This window comes from Calliopsis andreniformis, chromosome 5 (genome assembly GCF_051401765.1).
Source record: "Calliopsis andreniformis isolate RMS-2024a chromosome 5, iyCalAndr_principal, whole genome shotgun sequence".
In the NCBI taxonomy this organism is placed as follows: Eukaryota; Metazoa; Arthropoda; class Insecta; order Hymenoptera; family Andrenidae; genus Calliopsis; species Calliopsis andreniformis.
In genome coordinates, this window is record NC_135066.1 from 6,215,957 (window position 1) to 6,229,344 (window position 13,388).

Sequence of the window (13,388 nt, forward strand, 5' to 3'; positions counted from 1 at the left end):
TTCTCCGCATATACGCATGATTTTAGGCGCCATTTGTTTAAAATTCAAATTCAAGTTTTGAATGTCTGTTAGATTTTGATTGACGACAATGTTTTCAGTTATTGCAAATAAATGAGAGGGGGGATATGTTTAACATAATAAAGGCGCTTAAAAAGAACACAATAATAATTTATTGGTTATCACTGTTATGCTAATATTGATTACTCATTACACGTTAACACGCATTATGGACTTAGGGCATTAATTATTACTGGTCACTTTTTTTAAAAATATTAGAGAATGAATACATTGTCAATAATTTGACTTTTTTGAGGTCACAGTCGATGTAAATACTGTGCCGATTAGAAGCGTCAATAAAATAGAAACGGAAATATACAATAATTTTATCCTACAATTAATTTATACTACTACACAGCTATAATATACTCGAATAAATATAAAAGGTTACCTTTGTTTTCGTAACTACAGTTTTCTTCTCATTTATAATTTTACTGTGAAATGCATAATGAGATTCCAGTATATATAATTAACGATCGAAATGTAACGATGGGTAATGACGATGAATGATAATCGATCAATAATTGATCAAATTTATTCATACTCTTCTTCATCAGGTCGAACTTGAGGGAATCTCCTCACAGGCTGATGTTGAGGTTGCGGGCGTCTGTGTTGAAGAGGAATATTCACCTCTTCGGGACTACGAAATACTTGGTTTACTGGTAAACGAAACTGTGGAAGGCCTGTTGGTTGGGGACGACTGGATGCTGGAATACTATTCAATGTGCTTGGCTGAGGACTGGCATACACCTACGCATAAAGGTAAACGTTAGTATCATTTACAATTCGAATGTAACAATTTGGAAAAGTACTCTAGTCCATTATAAAAAATGATATAGTAAATAGAAAATTTGCAGCTTTTCAGTATCATTATTATTCTTATTTTAATTTATTAATATAATGTTACCGTTGGTGCAGGACGACGAATGGGAGCAGCAGTAGGCGTGATCTGATAATCGCCGACTTCGCGTTCGTCCGTGTGGATGTCTGCAGGGAAATATCTCTCGCTGTATCTCAAGGTTACGTTGGGTTTATTCTCAGCTTCAGCCAAGTTCAATGGTTTGTACAAGTACTCGTTCACGAAATGATATTGCGAGCTCCTCTTGCAGTTGATGTCACCGCTGGGTGGCATGCAAATCAAGTGAACCTGTAACGTGAATGCATAACGATACCAATAGTCTGAAGAGAAAGGAGTTCGATGGGAAAGACGTGCTTCTTTTATTTCTGTCTTTTCTACCGAGAAAAGGGGCGTAGGCTGATTACCCCGGAAACACGTACTGCTATCAGGAAACTAATCGTGATATTCATGACTTCAGCTGTTCGTTTATCCAGTATATAGAGTCGGAAGTGGTTGAATTGAAATCAAAATATATGAGAAGTGAAATTTTCTTATCGAAATGATAGATAAGGCTAGAAAATAATTAAGGCAGTAGAGTTTAATTTCACAACCGCTTTCTCGTATCGTAGGACATACCACATTTATAAGACATACCATAAGATACACCATATGGATGCTTAAGATTATTCAGGAGTCATACATAGTTTCATTATTTCAGATAGTAAATACTATTATATCAGTAATTCTTTCAGTTTATGAAAAGTTAATCACTAATCTTTCGATAGAATTAAAAATTCGACAAAAATTAAAGATGATCAATTTATCTTCTAAAAACTCATATTTATAATCAGTTTACAATTAGAAAATGTGAATAGTGTTAAAGTTACCTGGTGGAAGGTAAATCCTTCGGGACAGATCCACGAGTGTCTAGCGTTTTCATGGCAGTAATGAAAAACTTCACAGTTAAGGTCTTCGTCGGCATAATATCCAGTCTGTTTATTTACGCAATCAAATTTGCTCAGCGGTAAAAGAAGGGTCAGACGATCGGGTTCCTCTTTTTCTTCTGGTTCTTCAACCTGTGCCATACAATCAAATTAACAAATTACATTCGACGAAAACGAGTTTTACGAAATGCGAAACCTTTACATAAATACTTCAATTTCTCAATCGTCACAATGTATCACAAAAAAATAATGACTCTATGCACAAAAAAGTAAAACGATTTACTTCATTCGTGAAATAATTTCTCTCTTCGATGTAACAGTTTATTACATAAGACGTTTACTGTACGAAACTGCGAACAATGGATCCAAAGGGTTTCTTACGATGCTTTCACTTGTTGCGAACCGCAACGAATAACGATTTCGTCTGCACCTGTTATCTCGCGGGGAGTTTCATGTGAAGCATTTGAAATTGAAATAAGTGGTTTTGTACGACAAGTACCTGAGGATTCTGTCCTTGTTGAGGTTGTCCACCTCGAAGACCGCCACGAGATCCTCCGTTTACCTTGATGGTTCCTTGCTCAAGCACTGGTTTACGATACAACTGGAAAAAAATATTTAAAAAAATTTTTTAATATCACTCGTCGTTTTTTGAGAAAACTCACTTTGAATTTTAGCTGAGAATGAGAATATTGAAATACAGTTTTAATCAGTTGACGTATAAACGAGGGGAAGGAAATATGTAATACTTACAGTAGAGGAAGTCTGCGTATAAAAGTTCTTTTTTTATCACCGATTTTAATCCGAAAGTACAGAAATATGGACAAGTAAGTATGCACCCTACCTTTAAAACTTTCATTTATCCGCCGCTATAGATATACGCAGTATCGAACTCAGGTAAATTGGTATTTTGTAACGACCAGTTATTTTTACATAAGCTCTTACGTAATATATAATACACACGTGAACGCAATACTTCGTTGTATGAAGCAAGTGTTCTCATATGACATCTTGACATTTCATTCTTGAAAATCTTAGAAGTTACTACCTCTACTTTGATCTATTTCTATTCTATTCTACATTTAACTATTTCCAATAGCAATGAGTTTCTTTCCAGGTTGATTACCACTTTCAACTGATTCAAGATATCTTCAGCTGATTAGTATACTATTATTACTTACAGGTGGCTGATTGTTAGGGTTGCGGAAAGCAGGCGTCGCAGCAGGCGTGGGCGTAACAATATTATCCTCGTAACTGTTATCGCGGAAACCTTGACCAGCGCTAAGGCCGTTCGCGTACAGTGGCCCTAGACTGGAGGATTTTCCAGGATAAGGCACTCTTCCGTCACCATCGTAGGAACCCTGCGCATTCGTAGTCGCGACCAACGCTGCCAGACACAACCAATACATCCTGCAAAAAGAAAAACGAGACATTGCTAGAGTTCCACGTCCATTCCCTGTAGAAAATTATGGGACGGTGCACTTTCTCGTGCACGATATCAAGTCGAATTAAGGTATACTCAAGGCAAACGTGTGTGAAGGAAAGTGACCTTGGATATTGATATCTGTCCGTAAAGTACGCTGGCTGAATCGAAGTGGAAAGTAATAGCATTTCATTAAATATACGGTGAATGCAGTTTATCTTGCGTGAAACTTCGCGGTCGTCTTGGAATCGATTTGCCACGACTATTATCTGATACCTACTGGCGTTCTCTTTCAGTTATTTTCTACCTCTCTGTTTGAGGCTTCATTCATGACAATTTAATTCGCATCAATTGAGACTTAGTAATGCATGACTTTTATTTCTAAAAAAAACACATATATTGTGTAACTTTATGTTAAAATTATCGATGTGGTGGATAATTTCCATCAAGGTAGTCTGTAGGAGTTTTTATAAGCCTATTAAACATGACAGTTGAATAGCTAAATGTGTCACCACGGTTTCACCGATGCAAAAAACTTCAGAAAGAAAAGTTACTGCTGAAGAATGTAAAGAGGGAAAGAGAGAGGATATAAGTCAGCATTAGAAAAGTGATACACGGTAGTTTTCAGTGAGTGAATTTGCAGCCGTATGTGGAAGTGTGCCGAAGAGGAATATGTTTAATGCAGATGACCTGAAATGCTCGCGAGAAGTATGACTACGAAGAAATAGGGTGAAATGAAGAGATTTATTCAAAGTTAAACATAAACGTAAACTTTTTTATACTTTTAGCATCTACTCAACAAAGTCCACTCAACAAAATCCATTACAAAACGAGATCTATTTAAAGATTATAATTTCTTTAATTCTAGAACTTCCGAGGTCAATGTAACTATAACTATTTTTATCGAAGTGCAGAAATTACAGTTTTCTGGACAAGTTCATAAATCACAAAAATAATGTTTATTTATACATTTACTTACTTTCCTTTAGCATTAACGGAAGAAATATACCATTTTCAAAGAATAAAATATACGTAACGAATAAGCACACGGGTCATTTTGATCCATCTGATAGGTCTAGTGTTAATATGTTGTATTCTGACTGGGATATAAAAACAAAATGATCTTATGTGTATTTGTTTTACGTACAGGGAGAGTTTATTGTTTAACACAAAAGAGAGACGCACATTTACACTTTTATCGATAATGGTTGTGGAAAGCACCTTACTTTCTAAGTACGTAAAACACAGACAGTGGTTTCACGATTCGTTGAGGACATGTCATTCGTAACGGTGATGTATCGTGAGAGATTTAGTGCTTTTCATAAACTTGAAAGACCTTATTTGTAACAATATATCTCCTGGAAATTTATGTTGATAAATACCCAGATAAATTTGATAAATACCAAACTTAAAACAGTGTTTCATATATCGTGCAAAAACGTAATTGAAGTTTCCAACACTGCGAAGAAAGTAGGTATATTTTTTGGATGCTTGCTTTCTCTTTCATACTCTCACTATTCGCAACGTTTCACAGGTTTTCCTTTCTTTCTTTATCAATTTTTCAACGACGAGTCACTATGTAGCATTGTGTGAAAGTAGCCCTGTCTTTATTAGTGTTCTTAGTAAAGTTTACAAATCATGTTTCCTCTGAAAAGCAAGCAGAAGCAAAGATACCAAGAACGTGTTTCGATGGTAGAAGGTTTTGGTTCTCCACTTAATGAAACATTTGCGCAACCCCTTTCTGAACCACGATTACGGATCATCGTTTAATTCCAGCTACTAGATCAACCGGTCCATTTAAAGAACAAAGTGGCCAATTGGCGACGACGAGATACAGAAAAATGCAGTCACTGTTATTTAATGAGGAGCTTGCCTTTACTTAGGCGTAGACCAACGAACCGGCCGATCGCCAGCAAGTGGTCGCAGACTTGATCGGTGGATGCTAGTGAAAGTGAGAGGGCTTATGTAGAAAAATGGTACTGCTGAGAAAAATGAGAACGCATTTGTATCGGGTAGTTGCAAATTGAGATATGATTTGAATTGAGAAATATTGTTCAAGGTTTTAATACCTTGAGAAATATGCTAAATTCATAAAAAATTCTTTCGCATAGGCAGTGATTTTAATTTTGAATACGTATATGATCATGAGAAATACAAAAAACGATATATCTAACAATTTACATTTCTTAGTACTTTGATTACATAAAAAACATTGAAAGACAAAAAAGAAAGAAAAAGATAGCATAAAACTACCAAGGCTAACGTATATCTGCTTTCATCGAAGTGCTAATATTACAGATCTTTTGCAAAAAAGAGAATTCATAGAAACAACGATTAGTTATATATTTCTCTAGTTTTATTTAACATTAACGGAAAAAATTATAATATTTTTACAGAATAAAATATTCATGAGGTGTAATTGTACCGGTTTGGTAGTTTTAATGTTATTTTCAATTTGATTCAAAGTACAACTAGTCGACACAAAAAAATGCAATATTGAACTACTAGAGCGACTATGTCTATAAATATAGATGTAGTCGTTCGGTAGTTCCTTGAAGAACAATGTCTACTTTTTAATAAAGTTGCAAATGCCTGTGGTTGGGGACCGAACTCGAGGCGTTTCTCAAAGCAGACAGCAAAGAAAGCAATTGCATAATGAAAAAAGAGATAGTTGTCTGGTAAGTACAAACGCGGGGAACGTGTATAATATAATCAGTGGAGGGCATACGTAACTGGTCGGCCTGTCGGGCTTAGCTCTTAAGGAAATCTGGAGCAAGCTTTATAGTTGACGACATTTTTCCTTTCTGTACTCACTAGGCACGCAGTATTCACCATATTAGCTTCTAGTTTTATATGATTGGCAATTAATTAAGTGTCTTGGAATTTTGAATATTTCAAATATTTAAACATTTTTTTGAGAACCAAGTATCTCATTGCTAGCTTTTTTCCTGCAATATCCTTGCAACAATGGTTGGTCTGATTATTTGAACAAATTGAAAAATACTTAAATGATCAAATCTTGGAAATTTCTTTCAGCTTGAAAAGTTCAGAACTTTTACTTTCTTTTTTGATACATATACAATTGATCACAAAAGTACGAGACCGCCTAATAACTTCATCTGTTTATTATGTATATTATAATATATGTAATAAAATAAATGATTCTTCTCTCTCTGTTTTACTGATAACTAGCATATCCTATTATTTTCGTGAAAAATTTCAGTCAAAAGACAACGAATTAAAAAAAAGTGTTGAAAGTTTGATTGCAATTTGGTTTGTAAATCGATTTTGTGAAAGCAGATTACGGTAGATAGCTCATTTACAAATAATCTTAGTAAGATCAATCTACTAATGCTACTAGAACTTGTTATAAATTCCTAACTGCAGTTCCTGATCGCCCTCGCACAACCGGTTTCCTTTCTCGCTTCTAAGCACGTGCCATAATCTTTGCTCCACCATGCATGACGATGTTGATTTCGAAAATTTTTCATCGGGTTCCCTTAGATTTATCTGCGTATCGTGTGTATTGGTACTCGTTGGAATGCAGTTGAAGCATTCCATCAATTTTCAACTGATTCATAGCGATTGCACGTTGAAGAACAATGAACACCAACGATACACAGATAAAAACAAAGAAAAGAATGACAGAACTTTTGAAGCAAGCACTTGCACTGTTGACACTGATCTCACAATTTTTCCTCGACCTCTGTTTCTTCTCTCTTATCTGTTTCTTTAGACGTACTTTTTACCCCACTTACCTGTCAACTACGAAGGTAAAGGAGTAACAGCACGATGAACCGATTCACAACACGCGAGCTTTATCTTGGCCGCCCGGCTCTTCATTCTCTTATATAGCGTGTCTCACTGAAAGTTGCCTCCACCAGCTAATATCTGGATTCGCTATGAGATAGTGGGAGACACCGATAGACACGTAATGTAAAATAAACTGTTCCCCGAAAACTGTGGATCGTGGACAGTGGACCTAAACAGTGAACAAGTATTAGGTAATTGTAACCTTTTGCGAGCAAAACACGAATTCGAAGCGCAAATTCATTGTCGGTATCACTGGTTTAAATAATTTAATGGAAAGATGTATAAAACACATTTGACACAATAAATTTTCGTAATTAGACTGTTACGATTCAATGTTATATGGAGCATGAAGTGCAATCGTCTGAAGTAATGAGTAGGTACTTTATAGGAGTTTGGACTTCTTAGGTAAAAGTTCTATTAAACAGGAAATTTCTATCAAAAATTGGATTGTGTTAATGGCAAGGCAATTAGATTTTATTTTAAAGGATAAAGTTATTACGGCGAGGTTTTCTATTTCTTCTCATTCACAGCGTGTCAAATTCCATCATAAGATTTGTTACGAAAATTAATCTTTCCCCCTGTTCAGTGATATTATATAAAAGTTGTTGAAATGACAAGATAGGGAAAAATATTTTTTAAATTGTACTTATCATAGGAAAGTGGATCGAAATTTGCATTCAAATTTCATTGCAGAAAATTTGAATCATCAATCTACAATAATATATTTCTTTTATTGACTCTAAAAGTAATCAAAATTCAACTTGAAATTTAAAGATTGCCTTTTGAACCAAAGAAAGTATGTTAGTATCGTAAATTATTGCAACTGTATTATTAATTACAATAAAAAAGCGATATTCAGTAGATCAACAAGCAACATACAACATGTTAATAATATTTTAACGAAGCTACGAAAGAAAAAAAAGGGGAATTGAATTCATTGCACGCTCGAACGCGATTCTTACATCATCGATAGCTGCAACCTTTCAATAGTTTTTATTTTCATATACGCGAAACCTCGCACCAAATCATTTCCGCAAAGTATATTTTCATGTTGATGGGAGTCAAATGAAATCGGGTGGAGTGACTTTCTACCGAATGCTACACGAAAATTCCCTTTCGTTAGTAGGTCGCATTTCGGCGTTAAAATCGCTGCTGAGACTCTATTAACATGCACCGCGTGTGACTTCATTCTGAGGTGCATCGATAAATTTTTATTTCGGTTTTTGACCCAAGAAGCCGGATGCTTTTTCGATCGGTACATCGAAAACCGCGTGAAGAATTTTTATTCCTTATATTCCTCGTTAATTCTCGATTCCGATTCGCTACGTGATCCATTTTACTTTCTCGCTCTACTTAAATTGTTTTCTACTATTAATTCATTATTCATGAGTTTTTAGTTTCTTTTTGTTATAAGTATGTTATTACAAATACCCTTTTCCGATCAATTCAGAATTCACGATCCTCCACTTCTGTGCTTTAGAAAGGGAAGTCAGCGTTACTTCTTCACGTATCAACTTGACCTTCTTTTCAAGTGCATTTATATATCTCCTCATATCTCACATAAATCCAGAGTTTAATTGCTTTTCACCTGCATTCAGTACATTGTGCCACCGAAATAGTGAAAGTGGGTTCTTTTATCTACACTTAATTTAATTGCCTTTCACGTAGGATGCATCTGTAAAATATCTAATTAAAGTGAACCGAACGATGGATACTGATCTTTTAAACGATCGGTATTAAATATTAACCGCTTAACGATTGAATGATTAATAGATTATAAACTTTCAAAGGTGGATACGGTCTCAATTGAATGTTTGAAATTTCCATAAGTTGATGTTCCACTGATGAATCAAGAAGAAGAATGAAATCGAAATTCTACGGTCACTGGGAAACTTTCGATCTCTTAGTGGACTTCTTGTCTCATCAAGAGAAGCGTGAATCGTCGCTTCAACTGGCTCGTCGAATTCAACGCACTACTGCTTAGCGTGTAATTTATTGAAATCGTATGGAAACAGATCGCGTGAACTTTCTTTCTTACCGAGACGGCTATCGAAGGTCATTGTTTTCACTTGACGGAAACTGAGAAGCAAATTTTTTCAGTTCCTTTCAATTAATCTTATCGACAAGATCGAACATCCCTCGCTTTCTTAGAATTACCTCTTTCTCCTGGTTCTGTACCGCAAATGTAGTTTTCTTGATGAATTGTAATTCAATAACAATGTTATCAGTTGGAAGAAGTGATTGGGATAGAACGACTGATATTCGGGTGATCTAGACGCATAAACGCGTGAGAAATTGTTCGTACTTTCACCTATAAGAGAAAGTATGTATGTTCGCCCTCCGTTATGCCCCTGTAATATGCAAATGGCCATTAAAGAGAGGAAAAAATGTGCTGGAAACCTTGTAATTAAGCAAATGATGAACTCTTATTTGAATATTAAAATCGATTACCTCATCCGACCTCATGATATAAGATTTCTTTAAGGGTATTTACGTTACGTAACATCTAATTGTTACCATTTTAACTAAATGGCCTTCATCTTTGCACAGTTTATATTCTTTTTATGAACGGCAACAACATTGGTTTCTAGTTAATTTTAGAAATTTCGATGCTTTTCAGGTCAAAGATCAAATTGTTGCAAGAAGGCTAATTCGTCTTTTTTAATTAAAAGCTGGTTTACGGATAGCTACATTCTCTTCATGCGATATACACGTGTTCTTGCGTGCATTAGAACAGTGCTGAGAGATCGGATGCAATAACTGCGAGAAGTGTAACTACAAGGACCTCAAGGACAATTACTTTCTCAGATAACGTAAGAATGTGAACTAGTTGAAATTAAGCTTTCTAACACCTTAGAATGCAAATCAGTTATACAATATAATCTTATAAAAGGTAGGGGAAATTGATAAAGGTATGTACATAATATTTTTATATTATAAATATGTGCTGCATTTCTAACATTGTAATAATAATTACAGTGTATGTCTTATTGGTCACAATAGTTCACGTATTTATTTCTATGTAAAGTTGATCACGATTTAACATCACTTTCCCGGTTATTCATAAAAATATTTTGAGTAAAATAAACATCAGTCATTTTTCAGTCATCACTGTCAATACATCATCGATCCACGATGTGCAGTATATGACTGTTATCGGAAACAATAAATTATTTTTACATTTCCGTTGTATTACATACTATCCATTCACTGTTGGTAGCATCATATTTATCACCGCCGTGTAATTGGACAAAAATTTCTTTTCCCTGTATGCAGGTTAATAAATATTATTTAGAATTTCCATAATAATCATACACTTTATTACGAAACAACGTAATTAAAAAGCAAACGTACCAACTTAGATACTTTTATAAATACTCAGACTTAGATTGAGGATATTCCGTCTAAATAGGCAGTGTTTGAAATCTATGTTGTCGTTTGCTTGACGCATCACGTGAAGAATAGAAAATATTTTACCTAGGTAATATACAAATGTATGTGTATAGAAAGATGTTGGTAGAGCATCAATGATTTAGACATGTGGTAACTCTGCGATATTAAATATGCTATGTAGCGGCATTTTAATCACACATCAATTTCGGTCACGTAGTTTCGGAAACCTTCCGAGATCGGATTGTTTTTTTGTGCTTTACTACTTCAGTACCACTATCGTTATCAGATAGTGAAGAATCTCTTAATGTTTTTCTTCCACGACCAACATTTCTTTCCTCGTTTTCAGATCCAACAGATTCCCTATTTGATTTCCGCCTTTGGCGTTGTGGAATTTGATTTTGTACTTCCATAGCCTCGCGAAGGTGTTTTCGTTTTGCTTCCCAAAACATCTCTTGTCTCTGTGCTATTTCGGGGTATCTATCAAGAAACTATATTAGATTACATATTCTTAATTATTTGGTTTGATAATGAAGTATTATTACAGTACCTTTCAATAAATTCATTTGTAGGAGGAAGGATTAAACGCCAACCTTTTTTAGGTTCATGCATTGCCATATTTGTGAATATTTCTTTAATTTCATCAGAAGGTAATTTAATAACAGATGAAATTGTTTTTCTATCTAGGAACTCGTGCTCCGTAAATGATAATAACTGAAATGACATATGTTCACTAAAGTAATCATCTTGTTTCTTTTGTTTTATAGTACAAATCATTTAAAAAATATAATACTCACAATATAATCTCTAGCTCTACACATAAGTTCCGCAGGAATGCCATTTTGTGACGATATACTATCCTTTGGATATAAAAGTTCGCTATTTACAACCCAATTTCCTTGGACTAAAACTCCTACTTGTTGCAAGTACTTTAAAATTGCAGCTGTTTCTTGATCGGATGATAAAATTGATCGTAACTGTCCGAAAGATATAACTTTGGCTGAAAAAAATATTTATAATTAGTCTAAAATATTTCAAAATTAATACTAATATAATAAAATTACTAACCATCCTTCAAAAGAATTCTAATTTGATCAAGGAGAGGTAGAGTTCGAATATAATTAAGAGATGTGCAATTCGATACTTCCGTTTTTGTATATTCATCTTCTTTCACTCGTGGTGCTAGTAAATCTAAATATTGTTGATTTGATAAGTTCAATGTATTTACAGTTTCATCAGTAGCAGAGCAAAACATCTCTAAACGTGTGAGCTGAAAATATATCTACGTTGATAAAAAATATTACTAGAATTATAAGTATTAACAATAACATAATGTTTACCTCTGCTGTAGTACTATTTGCTGCCATATAGTTTGTATGAATCCACCTTTCTTCTAAGCTTTTTTGAGCATGATGCTGAAAAGATTGTTCCTGCATCTTCTTCATAAACTCTGGCTTTTGTCTAGCAAAAGTTACATTAACTTGTTTTGGACCTTCTTCTTCTTCATCATATTCTATAGATTAAAATACAGCTGAAGTTATAAATTGGCAGGAACAGAATTGTCATGGCGTAGTCAAAATATTCTGATTACCTTCACCCATGTTTTTCGCTTCCTCTCTTACACGTTTATCGCTTTTATCAAGATAATTAAATTGTGGACGCATTTGAATAACCCCTCTAAGAGGTGTTACATGTAATTCTCCATCTTGAAAAATACCAACTGCATAATTGGAACAATTGGGTAATGCTCGAGAAGACTGTAATACTGTTTTATCCATAAGGTTACTAAAACAAAAAACCTATAGTACATAATGCAACTTATACATAATATTTACAACTATTAGTCATTAATTGTTAACTAGTTACTAGTAGTCAACTAAATACCTATCAAATGCTTTTTCCTCATCATCTTGGTCAGTTTTTGGATCTCCATCCGCATTAATTGCAATTTGTTCACCTTTACTGTGATCATAATTAACATTGTGTGTATCTATTGCAACTTCTATGAGAACCTCTTGGTTTTCTGGCTTTATTGATGATTTCAAGAAGGTTGCATTATCATAGCCTTCTCGAGCAGGTCGGACTGGATATTGAAAAATGAATAATTTATCAGCAAGTGTCTTTGAAAGAAATACTGGAATCTGAAATAAATCCAAGATTTTTTAATTAGTTTCAGAGGTATATGCAACTTGCTTATGTATCTTCTACTTTTGGTTTATAGTATTATTAATTAAAAACATGTGTATAAAATAATTATTTATTAATTGTTTTTTAGGATTACTTAACAGAAAAATTGTATACTTTTCCCAACAATATTACTAATACGAAAATAAATAGAGATTGCTATTTTTTAGAAGAATATTTTACGTGTCACATGTGATATCATAAATGTAATATGATTGAAAAATAGATAACCTAAAACAACCACGTTTCATATCTTAATATGAAAAGTCAAAGATCAATTTACAAACCTCTTTAACCACTGGATCATTTTCACTGTCCATTATATCAGAGTTAGACATTTAAATAATATTAAATTTCTACTTGTTCTTCAAAACTACGGAGTTATATCTGAGGTCAAACACTGACTTCACCTGGACTTCACCACGTTTTTAAATGAGATAACTAAGATAAAATATTAAGAGATTATCTAGGACCCTTCTACAGAGAAAGCATATTTTCACAATAATTACGCAATATTTTTAGACAAAATTGTTGTATGATTACTTATTAGGTTTCAGTGAACCTTCCTAATGCTTAAATTGTTAATAAATGAAAAAGTAAGCAAGACACATTGAAGTTTGTAAAATACGTGTTCACAGGTGTTTTTGTTATAAAGAAACAATTTTGTTGCCTGATATCGTTGCATAATAAATTCTAAAATCTTTTTAATAATTTTACACTCTCAAATTGTGTATAAATCAAT

General features: G+C 33.9%; 2 protein-coding genes across 3 annotated transcripts; both read right to left on the minus strand.

Annotated features, from left to right (window-relative positions):
* Positions 1 to 153: 153 nt before the first annotated feature.
* Positions 154 to 8,618, minus strand: LOC143179127 (uncharacterized). Its single transcript, XM_076378185.1, has 7 exons — positions 8,504 to 8,618; positions 7,018 to 7,241; positions 3,018 to 3,246; positions 2,339 to 2,440; positions 1,783 to 1,971; positions 965 to 1,204; positions 154 to 807 (listed from the first exon to the last, which is right to left on the minus strand). Exons 3-7 carry the CDS (start codon positions 3,243 to 3,245, stop codon positions 592 to 594), a joined length of 975 nt encoding a protein of 324 aa, XP_076234300.1. The 5' UTR covers position 3,246; positions 7,018 to 7,241; positions 8,504 to 8,618; the 3' UTR covers positions 154 to 591.
* A 1,371-nt stretch (positions 8,619 to 9,989) lies between these two features.
* On the minus strand, positions 9,990 to 13,062 carry Polr3e (RNA polymerase III subunit E). Of its 2 annotated transcripts, none has more exons than XM_076377955.1 (9): positions 12,934 to 13,062; positions 12,347 to 12,603; positions 12,054 to 12,247; positions 11,803 to 11,975; positions 11,531 to 11,732; positions 11,260 to 11,462; positions 11,013 to 11,176; positions 10,550 to 10,942; positions 9,990 to 10,338 (listed from the first exon to the last, which is right to left on the minus strand). In XM_076377955.1, the coding sequence occupies exons 1-8, from the start codon at positions 12,982 to 12,984 to the stop codon at positions 10,675 to 10,677; spliced, it is 1,512 nt and encodes a 503-aa protein (XP_076234070.1). In that variant the 5' UTR covers positions 12,985 to 13,062; the 3' UTR covers positions 9,990 to 10,338; positions 10,550 to 10,674. The 2 variants fall into 2 exon arrangements, with proteins under 2 accessions (XP_076234070.1, XP_076234068.1); XM_076377953.1 differs by having other exon boundaries at positions 10,427 to 10,942.
* Between the last annotated feature and the right edge of the window lie 326 nt (positions 13,063 to 13,388).

Excerpts from the sequence above, each read along its gene's own strand:
- LOC143179127 (XM_076378185.1), bottom strand. The coding sequence starts at position 3,245 with ATGTATTGGTTGTGTCTGGCAGCGTTGGTCGCGACTACGAATGCGCAG. Across the intron at positions 2,441-3,017 it reads ACCCTAACAATCAGCCACCT|TTGTATCGTAAACCAGTGCT; the intron begins GTAAGTAATAAT and ends ATTTTTTTCCAG. Across the intron at positions 808-964 it reads TTCGTCGTCCTGCACCAACG|GTGTATGCCAGTCCTCAGCC; the intron begins GTAACATTATAT and ends CTTTATGCGTAG.
- Polr3e (XM_076377955.1), bottom strand. The coding sequence starts at position 12,984 with ATGTCTAACTCTGATATAATGGACAGTGAAAATGATCCAGTGGTTAAA. Across the intron at positions 12,248-12,346 it reads GAGGAAAAAGCATTTGATAG|TAACCTTATGGATAAAACAG; the intron begins GTATTTAGTTGA and ends TTTTTGTTTTAG. Across the intron at positions 10,943-11,012 it reads ACAAATGAATTTATTGAAAG|ATACCCCGAAATAGCACAGA; the intron begins GTACTGTAATAA and ends GTTTCTTGATAG.